Source organism: Toxotes jaculatrix, chromosome 17 (genome assembly GCF_017976425.1).
Source record: "Toxotes jaculatrix isolate fToxJac2 chromosome 17, fToxJac2.pri, whole genome shotgun sequence".
Classification (NCBI taxonomy): Eukaryota; Metazoa; Chordata; class Actinopteri; family Toxotidae; genus Toxotes; species Toxotes jaculatrix.
Genome location: NC_054410.1, coordinates 309,726 through 324,595, shown reverse-complemented (window position 1 = coordinate 324,595; position 14,870 = coordinate 309,726). Strand labels below are relative to the sequence as shown.

Genomic DNA, 14,870 nt, shown 5'->3' with positions numbered 1-14,870 from the left:
AAGGTGAAGATGAAACGTCTCTAAACGGAAGAAATGATTTGATTATCATTCGTTTGGATTCACGTACATTTGGTGACGTTCTGATCCGCTGCTGGAATGTGAGCCGTGGTGTGTAGTAACAGCGGTTGGCCTGTGGGGGCGCTGATAAGTTAACTCTGCTGGATGATACCGTACACATGGAGTTACACCAAACTCAAGGAGAACACAATAAAAACACAAACACGTGACACGTGTCCATGAAGGAGATCCATTTGAAAAGTGATTGGTTATCAGTAAAGTGATCAGCGTCAGGTTTCTGCCAGAGTTCGTCTGCTCCGCCCGTTTCCGGTGTCTGCGTGCCAACCTGCCGCCGCCCAGCAGGCGGCGGGCTGCACCTGAAGCGGTGCTTAGTGACCCTACGTTATTAAACAGAAGAAGAAGAAGAAGCAGCAGCAGCAGCAGCAGCAGCGTGTTTGGGATTAAGCTCCGAACTTCAACCGAAACTTTCTTTAAACCACCGGAACCAGCTTTTTCCTGCGGCACGGAACCGGGACTCTTCAGCGCGACTCGGTGAGTTTACCGGCCGGTTCCGGTCTGTGGACTCGGAGCCCGTAGATACTGTAGACCTGCCGCTCTGCTAACATGACCCGGGTTAGCCGTTCAGATGCCTCGCGTCTGGATTTTAGGTGAAACAGAAAAGTTTTATTTTCAGAATGAAAAGCTGAGTGAACCACAGAGTGACGTCACACTAAAGCCCGCGTGTTTCCGGTGAAATGGAGATTTACTGGTTGACTCCTTCACTTTGAAGTGAAACCTGGATCATCGCTGAGACTGAGGACTGTTTACCCGTTAAACACCCAGACCGCAGGAAACCCAGCAAACTAAAATATAATTATATTTGTTTCCCGTGTCACTTCCATTTAAAGCTTCAGATCAGCGTTTGTAAAGAGTGAACGCTGAACAGGAAACAGAAGCAGGCGGAGGCGTAAAGGTGAGGCGTTTGGTGACGTCAGCAGGTGCTCTCAGCTCCTGAGAAACTGCTCAACTTGTTTGACTGAATACTCAGATTCCAACTTCCTCCTTCGTACTTTTATCACGCGTTCACTAAACGAACGTTTGGTGTTTTTGTGCCAAATTAAAACGAAGCGGAAGCGGAAACCGAACCAGCGGTGCGTCGGTCACTTCCGGAGCTCGAGTTCTTATAAGCGCGGGGCTCGTTAGCCTCTCGGTATTGAAGCCCCTCCTCCTGCTCTGTGATTGGTCAGCTGCTGTCTCTGAGGATAACCGCTGAGGTCAGTAACTGTCTTCTTCTGTTCTCAGATTAAATGTTTTTCCTGAAGACTTTTGCTCTGTGTGAACCTGCAGCTCTGCAGCTTCTCAGACTGTTTTCTACCAGCTCTTTACCCACTCTCACTCTGTTTACCAAGGTAAACTCACACCTGCACAGCATGACAGTCACACCACAGGCTTAATGAGGGTCAATAAAGTGAATGGATGTTTCACTTCTGATGTACTGTGAATGGACGAGCTGATCAGCACCAGACTTCATTTACTTTTTCATGCATTTTAAAAAGACTTCAGTGCACAGGTGTAAAATGCACCACAGTCATCAGTCTCAGTGTAAATTAGCAGAGCTGTATCACCAGTTCAGTTCAGATGAGTTCAAACTAACGTGAGTGATGTTACGTCCTGTGTGTGATCAGAATAATAAGCACAGGTGTGTTTCTCTGTAGGATCCCTGTCCTCTGTGTGATGAAGCTAAAGAAGCACTGGAACCCTTCAAACACAGAGTGAGTGTCTGACGCTTGTCCACCAACATGTCCAGCAACACGTGGACACTCAGACACTCACGCTAAAGAAACACTAATTCTTCTGTTTGTTGTTAGTCAGTGAATTGTTACATGAGACGTTTTTCTTAGATGAAACATGAAAACGTGTTGATATGAGTCAGAGTTCAGGTGAAAACATGCAGGTTACTTTATACGCTACATAAAATAAAACAAACAAATGAATTGGTGCAGACTATGGTCTAAATTAAACACAGATTCAATTCATAATGAAATGAAATCAAACATTTGATTATTGATGACCATGATCCAAGGCCAGCTCAGCGTAGAAAGGTCTGGCTGGCAGTAGCAGTGCTGCAGCAGACGCTGGGGTGTGCAGTTCACTGAGATGGGTGCCGTCCACAGGTAGAGGTAGGCAGTGTGTCCCAGGTCCTGTATCACCCTCCAATCACTGATCCTGGTGCAGTTGTCATGATAACCGATGGCGTCATTGGGTCTAGTCAGGTTGTAGGAGACAGGAAGTCTGTGCAGACTGACATCCACAGGGGAAACCTGAACTAACTCACTCTCTTTCTGTCCTACAGTTTGTCCTGCAGCAAGTGGACATCAGTCTTCCAGAGAACAGGGTGTGGTTGGACAGGTACAGGTGGGACATACCTGTGTTCCACCTGAATGGACACTTTGTGATGAAACATCGAGTGGATGTTGTCCTATTGGACAAAGTGCTGCGGGACACCGAGACACAAAAAAGATGAAATAATGTCTGATGTCAGAACTGTTGTCAGTCACAATTTAGATGTTCAATAATAAATAAAACCAATGATCAATCAATCAATGTGTCTGATCAAGAGGTTTTATTAATGAAAGACTCCAGTTAAACCAGTCAGCCCACAGGTAACCATCCACACAGTGGGACTGACTGATGCAGGTGTTTAAACTGATGCCCTTCGATAAATAAAATGATCATTTAACACTTTATACACAGTTTAACCTGAGCTATGTCCCAACAGACAGCGTCTGGGACCAGGTGGCTGGTTGTACCTGTCCTGTGTCATGTGACATCACATGGATCAGAGCAACAAACTTCATGTTTTGTTCTGAACCCTGAAAATGACACCTGAGTCACCTGATCGTGTGAGCGCATCAATATTTAACCTGCTGAGGGTTCAGAGTCTCTGCCAGCCAATCGCAGCTCGTCCCCACCCATGTGACCTGATTGCAGACCCTGAGTGCTGTGAGGTGGCGCAGTGTGTAGTGTTTGTCATGGAGACAGTCAGGTGTGTTTCCAGTCAGGTGAGGTTGTGTTCATGGCGTCCGGCAGCAGCAGCAGAGCTGTAGACGTTCAGTTTGCTCTGCACAGAGCAAAGAGGAAGATCAGCAGCCTGCAGCAGCAGCTGAGCAGCAAGTAAGAGACGCCAGCGCGAACAGGAGGGTCGACGCTTTCTAACTCTACGTTACTCAGGATGGGTTTCACTTAGACAGATTGATAGATTGATCGATAGATTGACTTGATCAGCATGATCTCAGAGAAGTAGTTTCACACCACTCCTGTCTGGAGGGGACCCTGACATAAAGTGGTCTGTACTGAACTGGTCACAGTGTGGTACAGATTAAACAAGCAATGAGCTGCAGGAACCATGTGACCTGCCGGTCATGTGATAGATGTACAGACTGACTGGAGCTCCGGCGAGTTTGGCTGATTTTTCCTAACTGTGCTGGTCTCCAGCAGCTGAGTCACTCTGTTTACTGGTCTGACTGGGGGGAAACGGTGATAACCCTTTTTAAACGTTGCTGTCAGAGACCTTCTGTATGTCTGTCTCTCTGATGATGATGATGATGTCTGTGTGGATGAAGAAGTCTGGATCCTCCAGGTGTTCTATGTGTTTGATACACTGATCCAGGATCTGTGTTTCTGACTTTCTGTGTTTAATGGTTCCAGAGAAACCAGTTCCAAGAGTCCAGAGGAGACCAGTCTATCAACATGGACGCCCAGCAAGGAGCTCAGGGACTCTCTGGTGGACATGTACCGAGGTAAATACTACAACACAGTCACATGGACGTTATTCTCATATTAGGGAGCGAGGATGTGCATGTTTACTGGTTTGACTGGAAACTGTAAATGAAACCATCACGTCTGTGATGGGTCTCTGCTGTGAAACTCAAACAGCTGCTGCAGCATCAGCGTGTCCAGACTAATGAGACAGTTAGTTCATATCATCGGTGACACCTCAGGGACGCAGAGTAGAATGGAACAAATGGAAGTGAAGGACACAGACAGGATGTTACCTGGTGTTTGACCTGTGAACACACACCTGAGGTTTGTGTTCAGACAGCAGTTCGTACTAAATGAGCTGCTGTGACATTTCAAACTCTTTCCCACCATGTTCATCACTTTAATCACAAAATGGCAGCGTCAGTGAAGAGGTGTAAGGAGCCGGTTTGTCCACTGGGGGGAGCTAAGGTCCTTCACACAGATAAACACTGAACAGCGACATGAAGAGCGGCAGGGGTTAAAGGTCACAGCTCACACACTGCTACTGCTGATGATAAACCTAGTGTCTACATGTATATCTAACTGTGTATTTGTGTTCTAATATTGTTGAATGAAACTAAAGGTTTTAAATGACTCAGGTGTAATACAGGTGATTTAAAGTCTGCAGTGTCTGAGCTCTACAGTAATTCTACACTTTTATTTTTTAATCTAACTGAAAAGTGAAAGTACAAACCTGCCCTTTGTACCTGATTAATAAATAATCTGCAGTGATTGGCTGATGAGTGGTGAGTGATGGGACAGGTGTGGTGTCCCCGTGACCAGCTGTGAGCGTGCTCCTGTCCTCTGACAGCTTCTCCGTGGCGGAGTGGGTCCTCGGTAATCTGCTGGGTAAATCCGTGTGGAGGACGTCGGTATATTTGGAGTTTGACTTTCTGTTTGCAGTGAAATGTGGAGCTGAGAGGCTGGATGTTAACACAGAGGATGAAACCTGCTGGAGATCAATGACAGACATGATTATGTTACCATAGCAACATTACTTCATCCTGTCTCTGTAGTAGAAGGTAAACAGTAGAATTGCACCACTTGGTTTGGTCAGTGTTGGATGTTGTTGATCGGGTGCAGTCACTTTGTTTTAGTTTTATTTTGTAGGAGCCTTTGACTGAGGCCCCTGCTGTGGCTGTGGCTGCGGTTTGTGCTGCAGGTGGAGCTGACAGGTGAGGTGGGGCTGACAGGTGAGGCGTAGCTGACAGGTGAGGCGGGGCCGACAGGTGAGGCGTAGCTGACAGGTGAAGCGGGGCCGACAGGTGAGGCGGGGCTGACAGGTGAGGCGGCTCTGAGCCGCAGGAGCAGCGATTCCACAAAATTAGATTTTCATCCTTTACCAAGAAGCAGAAACCGCACTCAGTCATTTTATTACTCATATTGATCAGTTCATTATTAAAAGCAGCTCGTGTCATATCGTGTTTTATCAGCTCAGTGAATCATTAACAGACTGGGAGGCGATCGCTGCCAATAACAGCAGCACTCTTCATCATCATCATCATCGGCTGGATCCGTTGTTAAAGTGCACATCCTGCTGATCTCAGTGCTGATACTTAAAACCAGAATCTCCAGGAACATTTCATGTGACAGAGTGAACAGTTTTTCATTCATTTATGCGGGTCCCTCTCTCGCCTCCGTGATAATCCATCATCTGTCGGTGTCTCTCGCCCAGATCAAACACTCCATATGAAACAGTTGTGGAGGAAACACAGTATTCAGTTTCTCCGTCAGCAGAGCCAGACTCAGATCACTCCCATATGAGTCCTCCGCCTGTATCTGTCTCTTCTTCGGTGGTGGCAGTGCGTCCTTTTTCAATCCTGCGGAACACGATTAGAAACTGAGTTCTCAGCTAATGAGGCCCAGAGATCTACCACAGTGATGCTTCCAGCACGGCAGCCCTGCAGCAGAATCACACATCATATGTTTAACTGAACATGTCGATCAGTGCGATCAGACTGTAAAACCCGTTCAGTCTGACAGCTGACGGGTTTTTATTAGTACACGTACACAACAGCATAAAAGCAGATAGCTATTATTTTCATCCTCCATTAATCTGCCAATGAATCGTACAAAATGTCCAAGATGACGTCTTTTGTTTAGCCGATGGTGCAAAACCCAGAGAGTCAGCTTCATATCCTGCATGTGACAGAAAAACCTCCAGTCCTCTTTTTTTATTTGATTATCAGAGTAAGTTTGCAATGCAACAGAAAGAAAGCAGCTTCATACAGCAGCTATAACACTGACCGTACGAAAAATACTGAATAATAAACAAAACATCATTTAACAAAACAGACAGAACGAAAGGCCGGAGCGCAGGGACGCAGGGACGCAGGGACGCAGGGACACAGGGACACAGGAAGAGGCTGAACATGTTCTGTTTCAGGATCTCGGAGCTGGACTCATCTTTAAATGAGTCAGTACACTTTACTGATAAAGAATCAGTGATCAGAGATTTATCGAAGCATCACTGAGCAGCTGTACACACACACACACACACACACACACACTGGTCAGTAGATTAATCTAAAGACAGAAGAAGAAGACAAAGGCATAGTGAGGCTAAGAGTGAATGAGGAGAGAGAGCGGGAGGAGGCGGTCGTGTGAACTGTGTTTAATCTGCAGAGTGGGTGGTCCACACACACACACACGCACACACACACACACACACACTCTGTATTGTTGTTCCTGCAGACTCTGATTTGTTTGAACAGACTGAAGTAGCTGCTATTCATGTCTCTGTGTAGGAATGTGTGTGTGTGTGTGTGTGTGTGTGTGTGTGTGTGTGTGTGTTTTGCAGACGTGTAAGTGTGGGTCGGCAGACCAAGCGACAGACCAGAATCTTTACAGGCTCAAACTGTTTCCACTGGTTTTTTCCACATTCTGACTGGAAAAGCTGGAAACAGTCTGGATCTGGATCTGGTCTGTGACAGGCATGGACATCCAGGAGGACAGAGACAAACAGACCAACAGACTCTGTCCTCTCTGTGGTTCTCCTACAGGCCTGTGGGCTGATTTCAGATCAGCAGAGATCTGAGTGTGTTTGACGAGCACAGGTGTGTCCATGCTGTATACCTGAGCACACGAGCACATGCTCCACTGTACGTGTCAAAACTGTAAAATAAAATGTCCTGAAGCTCGTCTTAACAGAACAAACAGAATCTGAAAATACTCAGTTCCTGTTGCATGTAATGAAGAAGAGATTCTGGGACCAGTCCAAACAGTAAGAACCAGTCGGATCAAAGCAGCTGCTGATTCGTTTCTGCTGGTCGACTAATCATTTCTGCTTTAATCACAAACTTTATATGGATGAAACTTCGTTTATAAAAACTAGAATTGACTCTGCTGCTCGACTCTTTCTGTTTTTACATCAGGATTTACTGTACGTCCCTCAGTAAATCATATGTGTGTGTGTGTGTGTGTGTGTCCTGTATAAGTTACGTCTCTCCTCAGCTTAATGTCGGTATCTAAATTCATGTGCGGCGTGGCGGCGGCGTGGTGTCGGCGGCCGGATCACAGGCGGATTGTGTTGGATTTGAGCTGAAGCCTCTTTAATCATTGTAACACCGTCATTAATATTCATGCAGTCAGCTGGAACCCCCCCACACTCACTGCAGCAAACTTTCTGCACAAAATGTATTAAATACAGCTTAAAAAATTAATGGACTTTAGTTTATATTACATGGAGGGGAGGGGGGGGGGGGGGCATGCCTCCCCCACCCCCACCCCCCACTTCACTGGTTAACGTAGACGGGTCCTCTGATTGGCCTTTGAGTTTTCCCTTTTTTCTGCAGATTTTTCCATCTTTGACGAGACTTCAAAGCGAGCGCGAGGCATGAACGGTCATTTAGAAGGATTTAAGCACATTATCACATCTGTAATTGTACATGAATAATAAGGAGAGCCGCCGCGCTCAATTAGCTCTGAGTCCACAAGAAGATCAGAGACGGGGGAGGACGGGGGGAGGCAGAAGACGACAGGAAATGAGAAAAGTTTCAAAGTGAAAACACTCAAAGAGGAAATTATTCAATAACTGTAATACAGCAGGACCAGAACCAGGACCAGACACTGTCTCTGACTGGAGTCTGTCCGTCATCATCCTGGTGAACAACTCTGTGTCCTAAAAATATTTAAATGACACTTCAGCAAAAACTAAATGTCAGAGGTTTTAAGAATGTAAACAGGACGTGTTGTTAGCGTGTCAGTTGATCCTGAACAGTCACTGACACATTTCAGTCCAGTCCAGCATCAGCCAAACCCTGACAGAAGACTTCTTCTGGTTGTCTTTAGGTCCTGCAGGTCCTGGTTCAGGACAGATGGACACTTTGAGGTCTCTCTGTCAGACTTTGCACAAATGTTGACTGTGACTTAAGGCAGACCCCAAAGGGGTTTAGAGGTCAGAGGTCAAAGGTCAAGGCCATGGTGATCTTGTGTAAGTTTTGCTTGTGAACACCCAACACTAACCTTCCCAAACACTGCATTATCACTACAGAACACCCATAACCTCTAACTCTGCTACAGACAGGCAGCCAACCACGCGGCGGCGTGCCACCGCCATGTGGTGAGACTCTGACCAGTGAACTGGTTTGCTCTGGTCCTGAACTTTCTACGATCACTGTCCTCTGTGAGACATGTGAGCTGCTGGCTGACAGGTTGTTCTTCAACGGTTCATATACATCACGCGTTTACCCGTTTACCTCAGGACAGGTTCTCTGCTTCTAACATGGAACCTCATTTATCACCTGAAAGGTTTTTTAGTCATCAGGAGAAAAACTTTGTGAGTATCACGATGATGACAGACGTGTAGACTATTGGCTCGTGGAGTAGCAGGCTGACGGCGGTTGGCTCAGCCTCACTGTGACCTGAACAAGCTGCAGGGCTGAGGTAGTCACGTTAGTCTCGCTCTCTCTCTCTCGCTCTCTCGCTCTCTCGCTCTCTCTCTCTCTCTCTCTCTCTCTCTCTCTCTCTCTCTCTGTACTGTATTGGCTCCGTTTGATTTAACGTGAGTTACTGAGTTTGGTTCCAGGCCCTCGACATTAATGCCTTCATTTCGTCACTGATCACCTGAGACTCCAGGAGGAGGGTCTCTTAGTCACGTTCAGCCATAATCAATAATCAGCTCTTTCTGGGACAGGTTCATTTTCTCTTCTGCTTAAACTGCTACGTGTGACGCTGTGGTGGCTTCAATCACCTGCCAATCACATCTGAGCCAGCTGTCAATCATATGTCAGTCACCTGTCAATCACATCTGAGCCAGCTGTCAATCATATGTCAGTCACCTGTCAATCACATCTGAGCCAGCTGTCAATCATATGTCAGTCACCTGTCAATCACATCTGAGCCAGCTGTCAATCATATGTCAGTCACCTGTCAATCACATGTCAATCCCACGTCAGTTATATTCCTCACCTACCACTGGATGTTACTCACTTTATTGTCTTTGTGTATTTGAGGTAGTCACAGTAACTGTGTCTCACGTGTCTCTGTCTCACGCGTCTCTGTCTCTGTCAGCCTGTAACAGGCAGTAATCCCGTCTTCATGTCGAGCTTTCTAAATACTTGCAGCTCATCAGCAGAGCAAACACAGCCTTAATATCTCGTTATGGCCTCGTTAAGGACAGTTAATGGCTCTTGTTAAAGAAGCCTCCAATCAGAGCCCAGTTCCTCAGGTGTAATTAAGACGATGGCAGATCTCATGTTAAATGCTCGTTAAGTCAAAAGTAAGCAGCAAAACACACAGAGATCATTCACACTCACAGCAATTAGGCAGAGAGTGTGTGTGTTTGTGTGTTTGTGACTGTGTGTGTGTGTGTGTGTGTGTGTGTGTGTGTGTGTGTGTCTGACTGTGTGTGTGTGTGTGTGTGTGTGTGTGTGTCTGACTGTGTGTGTGTGTGTGTGTGTGTGTCTGACTGTGTGTGCGTGTGTGTGTGTGTGTGACTGTGTGTGTGTGACTGTGTTTGTGTGTGTGTGTGTGTGTGTGTGTCTGACTGTGTTCGTGTGTGTGTTGTAGGGAGACAGACAGGTTAATGAATTAATGAATTATTATTATTATCATTATTAATGAATTAATAATTAATAATGGGGCAGTGGATGGTTTCCAATCACAGATCCAAACAGAGATCAGGATCAGCTGGAGAGTCTTTACAGACTCACACTCGGAGTTCGTCGGCTCAGGATGTGCCTGGTTTCTGTGATATTACGCAGGTGAGACAGGCAGTGCTAAGTTTCTTTGATGTGGGCGTTAAAGGACACGTCCAGAGCAACATCATCACGAGCATCATCACCTGACACTGAGTTTCTGAGGTGCTTGGGGCCAATTACAGTAACTTCAGTCTGATCCTTAAACAGGTCTGAAGCTGAGTGAGCCGACTGGTTTCCTCTGGCGTTACTGACAAATACAGCTGAGTATCATCTGCAGAACAGTTGAAGTTTCTGGAAGCTTCCTGATAAAGTTTCCTAAGGGAAGCAAATAGAAGGTGAACTGAACTGGTCCAAGCTCTGAACCCTGTGGAACTCCATGTGTATGTGGAGGGCTCATCGCTGAAATCGATGTGATTGGTCAGACCTAAACCAGCTGAGTGTGGCTGCTGATGCCAGGTAAAGGTTCCAGCCTCTGTAACAGGATGTGATGGTCAGTGGTGCCAGATGCAGCCCTGACATCAGACAGACCAGGACAGAGACAGACCAGCTGACGTGTCACGTTCAGCAGTGCTGTCTCTGTGCTGTGATTCACTTCGAGTCCAGAGGAGACACAGCTGATTGGAGGCTGCGTCCTCCAGCGTCTCAGAGACAAAGGTTAGATACAGGTCTGTGTTTGGCTGAAACACCTGGATCAGGAGTCGTTAACTTTCCTTCACAGATCACTTCTCATTAAAGACCGGTACAGACAGAGAGACAGACGAGAGACAGGTTGTTTCAGTTGAATGTGTCTTTCTGTTTCTCAGCTAATCCCAGCGTAAACGTGGAGCTGCGACAGCGTCTGCCCTCCTCTGCCAGACAGCAACTCAGCAGCACTGACAGGTAGGAGCATCACCTTCAGCTGCCTGACACCCTGTTAGTGCCCCCTACAGACTGCAGGGTTTATTACAGCTGCAGTGTGAAGGTGTTATATACCTCCATCATCATCACTCTGCCTCCACTGTCTTTCATCTCTCTGTCCTCATTCTCTCACCTGTGACTCAGATCATCTTTGTTTCTTGTGTGTTTTACAGATCAGGTACCAGTGTGATCCTGAACCACACTGAGTGGCCTCAGGGTAAGATCCATCCATCCATCATCCATCCATCCATCATCCATCCATCCATCCATCCATCATCCATCATCCATCATCCATCCATCCATCCATCATCCATCCATCATCCATCCATCCATCCATCCATCCATCATCCATCCATCCATCCATCATCCATCCATCCATCCATCCATCCATCCATCCATCCATCCATCCATCCACTCACTCATTCACTCTTTCGTCTGTCCATTGAATCCTGATCTCAGTAGCAAGTGTAAGGAAACTGTAACTTCACCCCGGCTGCTGCTGTTTTTGTACAAACCTCCACTGAACTATCATATTAATCATCATCTGTGTCTGTCTGTGTCTGTCTGTCTGTGTCTCTCTGTTTGTCTGTCTGTGTCTGTCTGTATCTCAGCTCCTCAGGAGCTGCAGGAGCCTCTGAGCTCCTGCTCCCCCTCCCTTCAGTCCCACAGGAAACCTGTCGTTCCGGCGTCCTCCGGGACTTCAGGGGGCGCAGTGGAGATGGAGATGGACCTTTCCCCCGGCAGAGGCCCTTCTCCTCGGGCAGAGGTCTGCAGAGACAGCCATGATGGAGGGGGAGCAACCAGAGGTGCTGGAAGTCCCGCCCTCAGAAGACACCTAATCGCTGCTGATGAAAGGTGAGAGGGCGAACACAGTGACTGCTGCCACTGTTACAGCTGCTGCTGATGATATCAGGTCCGTTTTATTTATATAGAACTGAATCATAACAGAACTTATCTCAGGGCTCTTTTCATACAGAGCAGGTTCAGACTGAACTCTGGATAATACGATGTACAGAGAACCAACACTCCCTTTAACAGACGAGACGTCTGCTTTAAACACCGCAGCATTTACTCTGACTCTGAGCTGACGTGTCATTTGAAGTGGAAGTGTTTCAGTGAGTGGAAGGGCTGAAAGGAATTGTTGTGTCCATAGAGATGGAAGCACTGAATGGAGTAAATCTCAGCTCAAGTTCTAAAAGAGGTTGAAGTGAAAGGAGTTGACGTGTCTGTGGGGAGTTGATGAGTCTGCATATGTGGAAGCGCTGAGTTTTACAGTGAAAGTGCTGAAGGCAGTTAGAGTGTTGGTTGTAAGGTAATGAAGTGCTGAGCTGATGGGTCAGCAGGGATGTATGGAGTGAAAGGAGGTGAAGTGTACACACTCATAAGGTGAAAGTAGTTGCTGGTTAGCAGCTCTGGTGTTCTGGACAGTTTGATAATAAAAATCGTTATCATCACAATCCTAATACTCAGGAAGCTCTTTTCGTTCAAATGTGTTTTTCAAAAATACAAAATAAAAACAGGAGTAGAAACAGTGATAACGTTTATTTATTTAGCACTTACTAACAAACAAACACACACATGAACATATGAATATGTTCATGTGTTCAATGTTTATGTTGTGTTTATTTAAAAGAGGCAGAGTTCCTAATACTGATGGCTTCTTCAGTCTCTGGGTGTGGCCTGACGGCGACGCTCACACAGAAACATAACGGTCAGAATACAACAGAGCAGAGAAACATCAGAGGTGTAAACATCTGTGATGTAAACATCTGATGTAAACATCAGGGACGTAAACATCTGTGATGTAAACATCAGGGGTGTAAATATATGTGATGTAAACAGGAATGTAAACATCAGGGATGTAAACAGGGATGTAAACATCAGGGATGTAAACATCAGCGGTGTAAACATCGGGGGTGTAAACATCTGTGATGTAAACATCAGCGATGTAAACATCAGGGGTGTAAACATCTGTGATGTAAACATCAGCGATGTAAACATCAGGGGTGTAAACATCAGCGATGTAAACATCAGGGGTGTAAACATCAGTGTATTAATGGTGCTAATGCTGAGCATCAAAATCAGAGGCAGGATTTAAATGATTCACGGATCCTTAAAGAATTCAGCAGCTCAGCTCTGGAACTTTTACTTTAATGTTTCCAGAATAAATGAGAGCGAACAAAGAAATGATGTATCAGAGATTTAAAGAACTTATTATCAGTGCTGGATATTCCATAATGTTCTTTAGTGTTTTTTGAAATGTTTAATCCGATATGTTTGGAGCCGCTCCACAGTGAGCAGGTTTATTAAAAAGTTTATTGCTTTTCATTAAACTTCCCTTCTTTCTTTAGATTCGGTAATTCTTTTTTCTTTTTGCTTCTTTTGTCTCTTTTGATGCATTTTCAGATGAGATTTGTGGAGCAGCTCGAGTTGCATCATTGTTTGAAATGTGACCTATTAAATTTAGATTTGATTTGATTAGTGGAAGCTTTAGAGCAAGACAGAAATAGAAAGATAGTAAAAAGCAATCGAGACTGGAAGAGGAGGAAGTTGATTAGAGGCAGCTGATATTATAAAGTGAGAAACACTAAATTACAGAAGACAGTGTCAGCCATATTCCAGTGTCTTATTTACCCGCTTTATTACGCTAAGAAGCAGCCTGACCTTTAAGGTGATATGAGAGAATTACAGGCGAACATCAGTCAGTGCTTATTAAAGCAACGCCTCATAACCTGCTGCCTTCATCTCTGCACCTCATATCTGATAATGTGAGGCCACAGCCTCAGGTTAACACACCTGACCTGACTACACACAGGTGACACTCTAATGAAACACACACTAAGATGATGTCACATGAGTCCTGACCAATCACAGCCTCACTGACCGCCAGCTCACCTGCTGCAGATTGTTCATTGTTCACACTGACTTTCTATTGTTTCTGTATACTTTTACTCCAAAGACACAGGATGTGACTGCAGCAGGGGAAACTAGTTAGCTAGTTAACTAGCACGTATTACGCAGGCATCCTACAGATGATGCTGACAGGTGCCAGGACATGGTCTGATCTGACCTGATCCTCACTCTGGCTCCGCCGTGGCTGCCTGACTCTTTAAGAGTGTACAGAAATTAAATTAAATTATGGTGAGACAATAAACACTGACAACAGGTAAACAGGGGGACTCACACAGATTAATAACACACCAAGGCTGTGGTGCACATGACTGAAGGACAACAGCTCAGCTGGTAGGAAAACTAAAGGCAGCGCCTGGACTGGGAACTGACATTAGAGCCAGATGATCCGAGACGATGGACTGGACATAGACTGGACATAGACTGGACACAGACTGGACACAGACTGGACACAGACTGGACACAGACTGGACACAGTCCAGTCCAGGTGTGAGGTGCTGCTTCTGAGACCAGAGAGCAGGACATTACATCCACCACTGTTAGGACCACAGACAAGTCTCTCTGGGTCCAGCCTGGACGGGCAGCCTCGTTTCTGTCTTAGCTTTTCTTCATAGATCTCATACAAAATAACGTGTTTACAAAGAGATGAGATGACAAAATCACATAAAACACAGACTTATTAAAATCACCTCACATTATCATCGCAGGTCAGACGGGGGTCAGACAGAGGTCAGACGGAGGTCAGACGGAGGTCAGACGGAGGTCAGACGGGGGTCAGACGGGGGTCAGACGGGGGTCAGACCTGGTGGATGTAACACAGAGCAGTCAGTACGACAGAGAGCTGCACTGGAGCTGTCTCAGACGCTGAATCCGCCTCCAGTCTCTTTTGTAACTGGATCCTGTCTCTGCTTAGTTTTCATCAGGACGTCTCGTCCGGTCCAGTTCAGAGTTTTGACCGAGACAAAAACATCTCGTTTCTTCTGACGGAGCTTGATGCACTGAGAGAAATCAACAAGAAGGTAAACACACACTCCTCTCACCTGCTCCACCAACATCCTGTCTGCATGTCTGTGAGGTTACGGTGCAGCTGAAGTGTACCTACAGTAACACAACACATAGAACACA

At 46.1% G+C, this 14,870-nt stretch overlaps 1 protein-coding gene across 3 annotated transcripts in view; it reads left to right on the top strand.

The window, feature by feature from the left end:
* Nucleotides 1-415: 415 nt before the first annotated feature.
* Nucleotides 416-14,870, top strand: part of mipol1 (mirror-image polydactyly 1) — a 35,623-nt gene continuing 21,168 nt past the window's right edge. The window contains exons 1-7 of one of the 3 annotated variants that reach the window (XM_041060809.1): nt 416-549; nt 3,706-3,797; nt 10,742-10,817; nt 11,009-11,052; nt 11,447-11,690; nt 14,453-14,569; nt 14,659-14,764. In XM_041060809.1, coding sequence (XP_040916743.1) covers nt 3,788-3,797; nt 10,742-10,817; nt 11,009-11,052; nt 11,447-11,690; nt 14,453-14,569; nt 14,659-14,764 — 597 coding nt within the window. In that variant the 5' untranslated portion in view covers nt 416-549; nt 3,706-3,787. Of the gene's footprint in view, nt 550-3,705; nt 3,798-10,741; nt 10,818-11,008; nt 11,053-11,143; nt 11,303-11,446; nt 11,691-14,452; nt 14,570-14,658; nt 14,765-14,870 lie in introns of those variants that run through there. The other 2 variants (XM_041060810.1, XM_041060811.1) reach the window with 2 other exon arrangements.